The sequence below is a fragment of the Onychostoma macrolepis genome, chromosome 05, assembly GCF_012432095.1.
Source record: "Onychostoma macrolepis isolate SWU-2019 chromosome 05, ASM1243209v1, whole genome shotgun sequence".
Classification (NCBI taxonomy): Eukaryota; Metazoa; Chordata; class Actinopteri; order Cypriniformes; family Cyprinidae; genus Onychostoma; species Onychostoma macrolepis.
In genome coordinates this window covers 2675032-2690595 of record NC_081159.1, presented here as the reverse complement: position 1 = coordinate 2690595, position 15564 = coordinate 2675032, and the positions used below count along the sequence as shown (strand labels likewise).

The following is a 15564-nucleotide window of genomic DNA, read 5'->3' as shown; positions in this document are numbered from 1 at the left end:
GTGTGGGAGAGAGGAAGACAGGCCTCAGAGAACCTCTCCCATCTCCATATCTTATTTCAATGTGGGAATAGCACTCTCAGCAATTATTGTTAGTATCAGTCAGACCATAAAGGCTTTTCCCCGTGGAGCCGAGGCAGCTATCTCACGTTCAGAGCAGGAGCTTGTCGACAATTGTTACGCTAATTGCTTTCACAGCAAGCATCATTTATAAAGAAAACATGCTCTAAGACACACACACAGAGGCTCAACGTATGAGACAACACACACACTCATTACGGCTGTGCCAGCTAGAAGCAATAATGTGCGTGTGCGAGTAAGACAGACCGATTTATCAAAAATTGCCAATATAATCATGATGATTATGTTGGCAATATTGAATAAAGAAGCAATGTGAACATGGTGATGGTTTTCATATGCTTTTTATTTGACCATTAACTTTAACTCTTTCTGTGAATCAGTGAATCGATTTAAAACAATTTAACAATTAATGTGCATGGTGAAAAAAATAAATAAATTCCCTTTAAGTCATTTTTTCCATGTTAAAATGTTTTAGTAAAACTATAAGTACTGGAAATGCTCTTTACTATATATTGTTAGAGGTTGACTGATATGAATTTTTGAAAAATAAATACATAAAAAAAAAAAAAAAAAAATAGTAATGCTTAATTGTAAAAATATCGGCCTTGGCAATATATTGGTTAATCACTGCAGTTATTTACTGTTATCTGGTGAATAAAAATAATTATACTCCATAAGATTATAGTTTCTCTTTCTGAAAAAAGGAAAAAAATTAAATAACAGAAAATAAAAAAATATGCCCTTTTATTTTAGAGTAAATATACAAATGTAAATTTGTAAAAATAAATAAAATAATTTTTAGCCATCTCACCCAGCCCTGTGCGCTATCCATGTTGAGATATAAAGTTGCCAATTTTATACAAAAATTGATTTTGTACTTGTATAAGTGTAATCGGCTTGAAATACTATACATTTTGTGGTCACTTACATAAAAAATGAAGAAGCCAAGAAAATAAAGCAGCTTAAAGACATTCCATTTGTTAGATTAAGGCCTTGACTGATATATTTGGTCGATAAACCTGTGCATATAATGATTTGAAACTTGTTTGAAGAAATGATCCATCAACACCCAGAAACAGACAGCAAACCACAACCACAACTCAGATAACCAAAAGCCCTGAAAACGAAAGTCAAAACAGGCTCCAACACGTCAGAAACAAGTTTATAGCAAACACTTCAATTGTTTGAGAGGGAACTACACAAGTCAAAAATTACTCATATGCTCGTAAATCATAGTGGAAAAACATATCCACAAATTCAATGCGTAAGTGTTTAACGGTAATAGTTTTCACAGAATGAGAAACTTGGACTAGCGAAGGTCTGCCTGTTTAAAAAGAAAACACTATTACTTAATGAGCCACTTATGACTCCTCTCAATTTCTTCCCCATTATTTTTATTGCAATTTTCAGAGGGGCACTAACGCTAGTCTGTCGTTTCGGTCTTCCCTGAACAGCTTTCTCTGCCAGCGGGTGCTTCATGAAAAAAAAAAAAAAAAAAAATTGCTAGAAAAATAGTACAAGTGGAAAATAAGGTGAATTTTCAAACTTGGCCTTGAAAAGGTTTATTGGTTACTGTTTACAGTCTCTCGCAGAACATTGTGTCGACTAGGGTTGAAGTCAAACAAATACTAATGAAAAACTAGATGACCTCAAAGAAATCTTAAAGAAAGCATATTAGGTCACAGTTTTCATTATCATTCCCTTATGTCCACCTCTTCATCTCCCACACGAAACGTGCAAATGTGGACAACCAGGAATACAAAAACAAGTTTTCATCATCATTCTCATATCTTAAAGAGGTCATGATACGAGACATTAAAATATCCTTGATCTTTTGACATATGAAAGGTCTTTATACCATTAAAACACCCTGCAAGCTTCTTAGCTTAAAACATATTCCTCATTATAAATAATAATAATAATAATATAACCAAGCTCCAAAAATGTCTCATTTAGATAGTCAAATTTGTGATGTCACATGGGCAAAGACATTTGCATCTGACTGCCTCTAGAGCAAGACATTGATAAATAGTTTTACATCATCGCACAATACGCCCCATCCACTGATGTTTATTAACTTAATGGCTGAAGTCGTAAATCATAAGTACACTATATTATAACGCTTTGTCTATAATTGACAGTTTTGAATAATGGATAATGATTTAAAAACACTTACTCATGTGCAATAGCAAGGGACCATTTAAAAAAAAAAGGATATTTTTCAAAAGCAATGATGTTAGCCAATCGTTGGCCGTTTAGTGACCTTTAAAAAGGAGCCTTCTTAAAACAGTTCATTTTAGACAGAGGGTTTAAAATACTTTAAGTGAACCTCAAGGAACATATTAAAATAAAATATAAATCCATGCCATGATGACTTTAAAGAACTACGGTAAATGTGCCTATTAAGCACACTTCCATTTTTGAGATCAAGTAGGATAATAAATTATTTTTTTCTTTTTATAATCTGATGTCTTAACCAATTGATGTGTTTGTTACTATATACCTCCTATAATTTCAAGTCAATCAGATCATTGCACGCTGAGATATGAGTCTCCATGTGTTCACACTGTCTGGCAAAAACTTTCACCAAAAGAGGAGCCCCTTAAATGTGCGTTATTTAGACGTTTAAGCCTTTATTTTGGGTAAGTTTCACTACTCATTGTAAAATTAAGAGATTAATGTTCAGACTTTTGCATATTATAACCTGCAACTTGGATGTTGGAAATACTTACATTAGATTCAAAAGAGTTTTAGCAACATAGCACAGATGCTACAGAACACAGTTAGCTGACTAGCTGTATAAGATTGTGTGCTACACTAACATAATACTTCACAGGCATTACTGGCTTGTACTTTTACAGCCATAATATTATACATTTACAGTTTATTGCTGGTCTGTCGTTTTACAGTGCTGTAATATTTAAAGATTTCATATTATTGTAAGGTGAGCTTAAAGGGTGCACTACTATGAAAATCACACAGCTTCAGTGTGACATCAATAAGAAAAAGTAGAATTTCATAGATATTGTTAATAATAGTTGTTCATATTAAAATATGTATGAACTTAAAACATGACCTAGACCATTTATTTAGCACAAATCCTGTAATTTTAATATTACATGAAATGTATAAAAAAAAAATAGTTGCTGCTCCAATTAAGCCCAGTGTGCCCTCTTTAAGCTCTTCCACATTCAACGTCTATATAAATACTTCATAAACAGACTTTAAATATTAACTGATGGTTGTCACTCTAAGTTAAGTTAATCGATTTAATCGCATCAACTTCTCCAGACTGTAAATCTGTGGAAAATCGGGGCAAAAATCATGTAGTGTATTCCAGCCATAAGAGACTATAGATAAGTTGACATCCATTTAACAAGAGCTTTCATAATGAGGCTAGTTTCTGTGTTCATCCCCATGAATTAAATGTTTTATTTGATTTTTGAATATGTGTTACTTAGCTGAAAGTGGACTAGTCTAGATGTTGCAATGTGCTTAGATGACAATTCATTATGAATATATATCTGATTAAATTGTATGCTTTGTTGCTTGATTTTAGTGTTCTGTTTTTTTTTTTTGTGATTGACTTTTTACAATTATTCTTTTTAAAAATTCCTTAAACAAAAAAAAGATGTGAGCTTAATGGGAACAGGGGTGTGCTTAAAGAACACAAAAATGTACCCATTAAGCACAGCCGGACTTTTTGAATTGAATGATGTATATCTTAATTGAAATGCTTTTGTCATTTAAAATTTAATTAAATATTTTTGTGCAAGAGATTAATATTTATTTTAACATAACTTTTTGTACTGAAACCAATATCTTTTGGTGAGCTTAATAGGCACGTTTACCCGAAATCACCAAACTGGAGATGTCACATTCCAGTACAATGCTTTATTGAAGGCACTTCCCAAAACATCCTGAGTTTCCACTATGATATCATCAGCCTCGCCTTTGTTTTAACAACTCATCACTGAATAAGATGTTTCTTTGAGTGTCAGTGAAGTCAAAGTCACAATGAGAAAAACAGAGATCGGATAATGCAGAAATGCAAATGAAACACTTCACAATCACATAACGTATAGGCCCAATTTCCGCAACTAAAATTCCAACTTGAAACATTAAACCCAGAGAAATATATAACCATATGGATCAACTGGCTCAGCAAAGAGGATTTACATCCTGTATCCAGCACAACCACACACTCACACAAGCCTCCTCGTTCTCATGAGGGGGAATAACTGCAGCATTCTTATCAATTAAGTACTTCATTACACAGAAGGATTTAAAGAGCTGGGAGGCATTACGTAATTTTGCTAAAATGCATCTCAAAGCTTCTACCACACCACATCATATCCCACAGCTGACATTTAAATCACCCCAGAAAATTCATATACACAGGTAAGCAGATTCAGAAGCAAATCATTAAGTAGCAAAACAAATCCATCTGATGCACTTAATTTCCTTTGCCAGATGAAGAGCTCTGCTCACTTAACTGTTCATCAGACATGCAAAACACGAGGAAAAGTTCAAAGAAAGATGCATTTATCTGCAGTGGCCTGAATTGCGCTGCTCATGTGGGTGGATTCTCAAAAGAATCATGCCAACTAGAACATCCTTATATTAAGTGATGTGCTATGAAAAACTTATATGAGCAGAACTAGTCTCTAGGGCTCAGATCTTCACTGTTTGTTATCAAAAATGAATGCGTTTATGCCGTTAGTAATCAGACCAGGGAATGCCTACTTATCAGGGTCAAACGCCTGAACACGTCTGCAAAGCAGAGAAATTACCACCCAATTAGCAATTTAATGTTTAAATGAACACAAACTGACTTTTTTACATAACCGTTACACATAAATCATTCACTCTCGAGAGGTACTATGTCAGTTGTTTTCACAGTCAATGTAGAAGCATATCTGTGTTTGTTTATGTGACTGAGCCCTGTGTTACAGTTCACCGGTCATGTTAGACCATTTGTCATGAATGTACCCACACAGAATCACACTTGCTAGCCAATAACCCACCACTTCAGCTGACTATACAACTCTCTGTCAAGACTGTTTGCACAACACCTATGTAAAGCCGTTGTTCACTTGCCCTTATGAGCTTCTCTATTGGTACAACAAGTTCAAACACACTTGATGAATCAATGAGCCTGTCTGGAACACACACACACACACACACACACACACACACACACACACACACACATATTCACTCTATGATGGTTTACAGTACTTCACCTTGACTTATGGAATCAGTCTGGACATGATGCAGGGGATTTCTGTTTTTAATCTACATATGGGTCAATTACATGACATTTTTTGGTCAAGATCTGTCAGGCCATTCAAAAACTAATACAAAACAGCTAGATCTATGTTGAACTTACAACTTTACAATTTCTGAATTAAAAAAAAAAGTTTTTTGTAGGGCTTAAAGTCAAAAATATCTAGACAGAGGTCTGTTGGCATAATCAGAATTATCTTTGTAGCTAGTTTGCATTGAAATATTAGCACCCAACAACTAGGAAGCCATTTTGGTCAAAAAAAAAAAAAAAAAAAAAGAAAAAGACACAGAAATGGAGTTCTTCATAATTGTGTCAAGGTCATTAGGTTACAGAAATGATCACATATTTGACTTTCTTTTTTCGCTGTAGGTCAAATGAGTAACCCCAAAAACACCTTGATATTTAAATCTCAAAATATGCTCCCAAGTAGGCTACATTATTTTAGTCTTTCCAAAAACTTGACACATACATTTTATACTAGATTTTCACAAAACTGTATGTTTTTATCATCACTTGTCAGCCACAGCACAGTCATGGTAGGTGAGTGGTAGAGTGGCATATCAACAGATGTGACATTTACAGCTCCTCTTCATGAAAAAAAACCCAAAACCATAAAAACCACAACTTCCCGATGTGTCATGAATCATTAAAGCACTTCAGCACATGATAAACTCGAGTCGATATTGAATTTCTTAGTTAAACCTCAAACAGACCCTTTCATAATGAGTCACTGTTCTCGAAGTGACCTGTCAAACAACTTAGGCGCCAAGCAGCAAAAGCCGTGACCTCTGTTACGTCACGACGAGAACTATCACTGTATTCTGACGTCAAAAACGCTCACCGGGAACGGAACTTCTGGAATGCGACACTGTGACAAGAGCAAACACCTGTTTAGCACCCTCAACGGCGAGCGGTTATGTCATCACAATCACATAAAGAACAAAAAAAACTTGAACCGTCGCCGCGGCCGTAGACGGTCAGACGTGTTCTGAATACTGAAACCGGTTCTTACCTCGAGACGGTCCAAACTGACGAAACTGGCAATAGCAAATCCATCAATAATATCCTCCTCTTGAGAACTAGACTCGCGTCTCTTCCTCCGGGGGGGTCGTGGGGTTTTGCTCGAGGAAGTCGAGCGCGGCGGAGCGTTTTTACCGGGACTTCGCTCCCGTTCGGAACCAGACGAGGGGCTCCGATTTTGGGCTTCCCCGGCGCGCGCCTCCCGTTTCCGTCCCCTCTCGCGCTGCGAACGGGATCTGCGACTCTGCTTCACTTTCCCTTCCATTTTAAAATCGGTGCGATGTCCTCCCCCCCCCCCGCAAAAAAAAAAAACCAAAACAAAAAAAATGACACTCGATCACGTCAAAACCAATCGATTCCACACAATCAATAAAACACACCCATAGATACTGGAGCCTGTAAACAATTTACAGTATGACCTTGGATGTTAAGCTCCGTAACGTGGTAAACAAACAAATGTGATCCATGCAGGTTGAGGCGTGCGTGTAATCCAAAGGACGGCGTCACAGGATCGAAACGCCTCGCTTCATTTAAACAGGTGCAAAATGGCTGTTTAATTACGGTCGCGTGAATTCCAAGCGCACGGCAACTTTGTTGCAACGGAATACAACAACATCAGTGTGCGTGCGTGTATGCTGCAGACCGCACGCTGGATTCATGTTGCTGGCCCTGCTTTAATTTCCACCCGTTTCATGACCCGCTGTGCCAGAAACAACAAAAATAAGCATCCGCGTGTTTGTCAAAGAATTCACAAATAGGAACTTATTGCATCGGCAAGTTTCAATATGAAGAGACGCCACGAAACCATCCGAGACTACACGGTCCGCGTCAAGCTGAGAACGCTGTTATATCCCCCAAAGATCCTTCTTCAGCACACAATCCGCCAAAAACAAATCATATCCAACCAGGAAAAGAGTTCTTTATCCAGCAGAGAGTAAGTTGAACGCCTCCATTCCTGAACGCTGTCCGCGCGCTGCGGCTGAAGGGAAAGACGTCGGCGTGTTTGTCAGAATACGCGTAGCTTCGCTAAGTGGCTTTAAAGAGACAGCGGATGATTCACATCTCCTCTTCTCTCTGTTCTCGCTCGTCAGAAATCGCACTGCGAAGTGTAAATGCTCGGAGTCTAGCAAACTGACGTACTTCCGCCACTTCTGCGATTGCCAGAGGAAGTGAGCTGGTTTATTATATTAGTCCGAAGAACTTATTTTTTCGTGGCATGTCGTTTGCAGGGTGTTTCTCGTCTGTCAGCGGATGGAGAGACGCGCAGTTAGCGAGCTGTCAGCGGCCAAATGCGCATCAGAGCAGGCTGCTACAGACTAAACTACAGTTACACACTCAGAACTTGTGTGGCATCTGCCTCAAATCCCGCTCTTATACATTCCAATGACCTTTAACCTAGTGGCACTGAAGGGAAATGATAAATAAAAACTGTCACCCCATTTGAGGCTCAGAATATTGAACAGCATTTCAGCCTTGCTCGCTCTCTCTCTCTCTCTCTCTCTCTCTCTCTATCTGTCCGTCCATCCATACTTCCTACATACCTAACCATCCATCCATCGTTCATTCTATACACTATTCTATCTACCTATTTATCTATCTGTCCATCGTTCATCCATCTGTCCATTGTACTTTCTTTCTTTCTATCTATCTATCTATCTATCTATCTATCTATCTATCTATCTATCTATCTATCTATCTATCTATCTATCTATAATTCTTTCTAAGTATCTATCTGTCCATCTGTTCTTCCATTCATCCATCGTTCTTTCTATACACCATTCTATCTACCTATTTATCTATCTGTCCATCGTTCATCCATCTGTCCATTGTACTTTCTATCTATCTATCTATCTATCTATCTATCTATCTATCTATCTATCTATCTATCTATCTATCTATCTATCTATCTATAATTCTTTCTAAGTACCTATCTATCCATCTGTTCTTCCAGCCATCCATCTATCGTTCTTTCTGTACACTATTCTATCTACCTATTTATCTATCTGTCCATCGTCCATCCATTGGTCCATTGTACTTTCTGTCTTCCATTCTATCTATCTGTCTATCAGTCTATCAGTATGTCTGTCTGTCTGTCTTTCTTTCTTTCTTTCTTTCTTCTTCCACCAGTTCAATATTACTAACATCATGACTCAAGTTCAATGTCACATTTGCTTTAGTGTTTGCACAACTGAGGCGTTTTGGTGCAATCATGTCATTAAACTATTTTAAAACCGGTAAGTTCTGAATAACTGTAAGCCTGTACACAACTCATTCATCATATTGACGTGCCCAGTTTAGATTTGTGGACACAAAGCTCAGGGGAGGAAACTCATGAGACACTTCAAGCCACATTCACCACCCACAGACCCTAGGGAAGGCATTACTATAACAGCAGGAGATAACAGTGGTCTTTGGACTCACTAAAGTAGCCCACAATCACACATCACTGAATTATTCAGGGGAATCCGTTATTTTCAGCTCAAGTGTTGTATATGAAAGAAAGTGCAAATGCAATACTTATACAGGGGCAAATTGCAGGTGCTGTATGCAATAAAAAGCATTGAACTGATACAAACTACAATCAGGCCTCCTTCATGTATTCATTACATTGAAATGACAGGTGGGTCATAACTAAGCCAGCTGGGTTAATATATCTATTTTTGAATCATGCATATCGTAGAAATGTAAATACAAATAGAAAATGTATGTAAATAGCATAACTGTTGTCATAGAATACGACTACACTTACAATAACAAAGCAGACACTTGTCAGTATTTCATAGCCATTAACTGTCATCACCACTAGTGCCGACTGTTCATTCTCAAGCACTTCTTGTAGACCTTCATTTAAGTGCACATGATGTCATGCAGCCCCAGAAATATAAACTGTAGCACAACAGGTCAAAGTGTGTTTTTTTCGCCTCTGCAGTCTGGGTCTTAGCTCACTTTTCCATATAATAATTCAACGCTCTGTCTGTAGTTATAAGCTCTTAGGCACCGTGAGGTTGCCTTCAGGCAGCAAGAGAGCACCTGTCCTCTAGAGAACACACACACACACACACACACAAATGAACACACAGTCTCAAGATCATCCAACTCATCCAGACTTATAAATGATTTATTTTACACTCCACTCTTGCAATAATGTGCAGTGCTATCAGCACTACATCACCATGGGCTTGTCCTGTCTCAACACACTCAAAGCAATCCTTCTGAGGTCTGAATGTATCTATCTTTTTGTCTGTCTATCTATCTATCTATCTATCTATCTATCTATCTATCTATCTATCTATCTATCTATCTATCTATCTATCTATCTATCTATCTATCTATCTATCTATCTATCTATCTATCTATCTATCTATCTGTCTGATCCATCCATCCTATATTTCTGTCTATCTATCATCCATCCATCTATCTATCCAATATTTCTATCTGTCTATCATCCACCCCACCATCCATCTATCTCTTTTTTTCTTTCCATTCATCCATCCATCCATCCATCCAGTCTATCTGTCTATCATCCATCCATCTCTTTTTTCTTTCTTTCCATCCATCCATCCATCCATCCATCCAATCTTTCTGTCTATCATCCACTCATCCATCCATCTCTTTTTTCTTTCCATCCATCCAATCTTTCTGTCTATCATCCACTCATTCATCCATCTTTTTTCTTTCTTTCCATCCATCCATCCATCCATCCAATCTTTCTGTCTATCATCCACTCATCCATCCATCTTTTTTCTTTCTTTCCATCCATCCATCCATCCATCCATCCATCCATCCATCCATCCAATATTTCTGTCTATCATCCACTCATCCATCCATCTTTCTTTCTTTCCATCCATCCATCCATCCATCCATCAAATCTTTCTGTCTATCATCCACTCACTCACTCATCTATCCATCTCTTTTTTCTTTCCATCCATCCATCCATTTATCCAATCTTCTGTCTGTCATCCATTCATCCTTCTATTGATTTTCTATCTATCTATCTATCTATCTATCTATCTATCTATCTATCTATCTATCTATCTATCTATCTATCTATCTATCTATCTATCTATCTATCTATCTATCTATCTATCCAAGTATTCTCTCCAGTCATGTAATCACTATGTTCAAAATGTCTACGCAAGACTGTGTTGTCTAACCGGGGATCTAGATGTGCTTGGTTACACTAGCAAAGGTCAAACTCTGCTGGACTGCAAGGGTGAATTGGAAATGGAGAGTGTCAGCAGGGTTAGGAGATAGGAGTAGTGGGTGTCTAAGCTATATCATTATCACCGAGGAAATATAAACTGAATGTGAGGTTGTCTCTATTTAAAGAAAGACAGTGAGAATTACTGGAAGGATTTTGAAACTGAGTTGAGCTTTATTGAACGCATCACGCTGAATTAGATTAGTCATTCACTGAAATGAAATGTGAAAAGGCAAGTATAAATGTCAAAGTAAATGCCAAATAAAATGTAAATACATTTCTTTCTTTCTTTCTTAAAAAATACCTTCACTCACAAACGGCTTTGCTTTTTTGACTAATCTTTTCTCAGGAAAGTCACATAGTCGGGATCAGTCAAAGGCTTAGCTCAACATTTTTGAAGAAATTCAGAAATGAGTTCTATTGATTTTTCACCTCCCCGCACCTTCAAGCTAAACTAACATCCCGACAGACTGTGTTATGTCAGTTCAGCTTTTCTTTAAAGATATCTGCACAAATCAATACGGCTTTGGCGGGGCATATACAGTAGATCCCTGCAAGAAGTGTGGACACATTCAGCGTACCTGGGCTTTTGATTGATTCTGTGGAACATACTGATGCTTATCCTCTTAACAGTACTTTCTCTGATAACCATTTGTATTTTCCTTGATAACAATCTGGCAAGTCAGAGCTTGAAAACAGAGTCGGCGCAAATGTGATGACTAAACGCTGGGAGCATTTCATCCGTGATGATCTCTAAGGAGTATGTCAAAACATGATGCCCATCCTCTCTCCCTAGACGGCCCCTGTAATTGCTTCTTAAGAAAACATGGGAACTGACAGTAGCAACACTCTCTCACACGTTTCACAGGTCAAGCAAAGAGACACAACCACATATAAACGCACTCTGAGTGATACAAAGACACTGCACATAGACAGTGGAGAGGGAAATATTAAGATATGCCAAATAGAAATTAAAACAGGCAAACCGAAGCCAAGGAGACTGTAATTGAACGCAAGTGGCTCTCCTAACTAGACTGGGTAAACAAATTATATCAGCGGATTTATGAATTTCATGACATTTCCAAACACTTGCCTTGTGCATGTGTGAGCAGAGGTATGTCATTTCCAAACATTACTGTGGTTATGTAAATTTACATAAACAGGTAAATCAGCTCAGTGAAGCGATATCTGAGCTGAAGGGCTTGTCTTATCAAAATATAAACATCAGTGCGACTTAAATAAAAACAGCTGCATGACTGAATGAATCTGATTAAGCTTCTTAAAATAAAGCTCTTAGAACCAGTGGTCAACCTTTGTTTTGTTACTGAAAAAAAAAAAAAACTGCTACCGTTCAAACATCTCTTCCAAAATGCTGTTAAAATGAAAAAGGTCATTTTCCAGAAATGACATTTAGAAAGTCATGATAGAAATCTAGTGAGATATTAAAGGGACAGTTCACCCCGAAATGAAAATACTGTCATCATTTACTCTGAACCTTTATGAGTTTCTTTCCTCTGTTGAACAAAAAGAAGATATTTTGTAGAATGTTGGTAAACAGTGGATGGTAACCATTGTCTTCCATAGTACACCCCCCATACCAACACTCTCAGAAATAAAGGTACAAAAGCTGTCACTGGGGCGGTACCTTTTCAAAAGGTACACTTTTGTACCTATTAGGTTCTAATATGTACACTTTAAGTACTAATATGTATGAGTGAATGAAATCAATGGCTATGGTCAACTGTTGGCTTACCAAGATATTTTATTGTCCAAAATATCTTCTTTTGTGTTCAACAGATGACATAAATTAATACAGGACTGAAACAACTTGAGTGTGAGTAATGACGACAGAATTTTCATTTTGGGTGAACTGTCTCTTTAAGAAAATCTCTGTTGAGTAATGTATTATTTTCTGATGGAGAGAAGTGTCAGTCCAATCCGAAAGCATCTTTCCATTATGTGAATAATCACATTTTTTGACTCTAATGTCACAGGATAACAACAAAATGGTGTGATGCAATCAACTTTGTGACTGATGTTAGAGTGACAGCAGACGTATAAAATCAGAGCTTGTACAGACTCAAACAATTAATCTTCTTAACTTCTTAAGCCAGCAAATAGCTGGAGACGACTAGTTCATGCATGACTTTTAAGCAGAACACTGCTGTTAAACATATGGAAAAGGCTGTATGTTGGAAAGATGGCACAGAATGTGGTGCTTTGGTCCTTTAATTTTAAGCTCTGCTGTTCTCGTAAGGAACCCAGGATTGAATCTGACTTGGACGTGTCCCAGTCCTGTTCTCCCTCGCTCTCCTTGTTTTGTCTGGTCACTTCCTGTAAAATAAAGGCAACTGACAAATATAAAACAAGTATGTGTGAAAGCATGTCATGAACAAGACCTTTGGTTCCTCTGCTTGCAATGACTTAAAAATTATATATGATTATATATGATATTTTGTTAATGTTTAAAATGTTTGTTTGTTTTTCAGAAAATATGCATTAAATTGTTCAAAAGTGACAGTAAGCATTCATAATGTTACATAAGGTTTCTGTAACACTGTTGTAAGCACCAAATCAGCATATTAAAATGATTTCTGAAGGATCATGTGACACTGAAGACTGTAATGTTATAATACCAGATATTAAAATTGCAATAACATTTCCTTTCATTATTGGATTTTTCATCGAATAAATGCAGACTTGCCCTGTAGACTGCCTTGCACTGAGATAGATAGATAGATAGATAGATAGAAAAAAATAGACTGTCACTACTGCTAATTCTAAGCACTATAGTACAAGCACTTAATGAAAGTTCACGATTCAACATCCCAGAGAAGAAAAATAACTTCAGAAAATTGGTACAATCACACAGAGGAATTCTGTTCCTCTGTACATCAGTTTGCTTTCTCTTCTATCCTGCGCACAGTGGCGATGCTGCTGTAATAAAGAGAGGATGTGACAGAGGTGTGTGAACACTGGCGTGCTTTCACAGAACAGAGATGAGAATGGCCTCTGACTGTCCTCCCAGTGGGGTTCCTCAGTCTGGCATTTTCTCTCTGTATCTCTGTCTTTGTTTCTTTCTTTCTCCCCTTCTCCTTTCTCTCTCTCTTTTGCACACACTCCAAGGCCTCTTTAGTTAAAACCGTGTTTCTGTTATCTGGGATCAAATGCACATCATGGCAGCCTTCCTGCTTTCAGCCCAGCGTTTGCTTTGATATCTGTGTCACTTGCTGGGTCTCTCACAGAAAGTGCTTTTCAACACTCATGTAATTCTTTACCCTCCTCTGCCTTAAAGCGATGTCTGTCTCAAGATACTAATCCCACGCTGTTTTCTCAAGGTGATCGAGTACATTCCCTGATTTCATTATGAGCGCTAGAAATATTCAAATTTCCCTTCACTTTCTAACTAAAATAAAGTTTGGATAATTTACTACAGGAGGATGACCACTCAGTGGACAAACCATTGTAAGCCAACCTAAACTTTGTTTACTGGGAAAAAAATAAAAAAATACACACACAAAGAAGAAATGGAAACATCGAAATGATCTTACAAGAAATATTACTTTACATCACTAAATCAACGTTAATTAACATAAGCTATACTAATACAACAAATCATGCAGAAATAACTTTTTAGGGTAAGAATTGAAGTTACAACTTAATATAATACATATATTAATAAATATACACACACACACACACACACATATATATATATATATATATATAACCAAATTAAAAATATGGTTAAATATACAGTGAGGAAAATAAGTATTTGAACACCATGCTATTTTGCAAGTTCTCCACTTAGAAATCATGGAGGGTCTGAAATTGTCATCGTAGGTGCATGTCCACTGTGAGAGACATAATCAAAAAAAAATCCAGAAATCACAATGTATGATTTTTAACTATTTATTTGTATGATACATTATATATATATAATATGGTTAAATACAAATATGGTTATATATATATATATACAGTATATATATATATATATATATATATATTTTTTGTGGTAATATTAAAAATACAACATATATTGTATTAATTGCATTCAATATATATATAGTAGCTAGAACAGCTAATTTTATATTCTGTAGTTAAAGTTGTTTTTTTTTTTTTTTGCACACAGATAATAGCAAATACTTGTTTCCCCACAAAAAGAAAGAAATACAGGCAGTAGTAATCCAAAAGAAACTAAATATATGTGAAACAACTGCATCCAGAGAGTGGCTCCATTGATCCCTGCACACAATGTATTGGTTTAATTAAGAGAAGCAGTGTCCTCGCTAATTGATTCCTTGCCTGTGCGAATTACCTACACGCAAAACAACCGGTGACTAATGACCCATGGAAATCTCACTTTTACGAACTGGACACACCGCAAGCTAAACTTCCTCCACAGCTGACCGGCTCCCACCACATTTGTGAGGATTACAGGGCTGTTAGCGAGAGCCGCTCTGCTCGATCAATCCCCCCTGTACAGTGCTAAAGGCTCTCATCAATTATGAATCAATCAGGGAGAGGGTGAAGCTACCATTGATCTGCTGAGAGAGAGAGAGAGAGAGAGAGAGAGAGAGGCAGCGTGCATCAGCATGCTTTATAACTGATAAAGCAGGTGTTGATTTTCCCAAAGCTTATTAATGATCATATTATCCCTCATGCTTTTGTTTATGTGAAGTCTCAGAAGAGAAGAGGGAAAGACAATAACTCAATCATTTCCCAGTCTTGTGTAAAGAGAGCAGGTTCATTACCAGATTAATAAATCAGGGCCTCTGGCTCCAATGTTACCTCAAAAAGAACCAGATGAAAAAATAATATAAAGCACGAAATAAAACAATAAGTATGAAACGTGAATTTAAACAGTATGCAAAGCCAGTGGCGACCCATCAGAGGAGACGAGGGAGGCTGATTCTTCCACAAGAAAGTATGAAAGTATTTCTGCCAAACAAAAAAAAATCGTACTTTGGTA

The 15564-nt window shown here is 37.1% G+C and overlaps 1 protein-coding gene across 1 annotated transcript in view; it reads right to left on the bottom strand.

Moving 5' to 3' along the window:
- fbrsl1 (fibrosin-like 1) overlaps positions 1 to 6680 on the bottom strand; it is a 293809-nt gene extending 287129 nt beyond the window's left edge. Inside the window, 1 exon segment of the mRNA XM_058776797.1 lies at positions 6381 to 6680. Within this exon segment, the coding sequence (XP_058632780.1) occupies positions 6381 to 6653 (273 nt within the window). The 5' untranslated portion in view covers positions 6654 to 6680.
- Positions 6681 to 15564: the final 8884 nt, after the last annotated feature.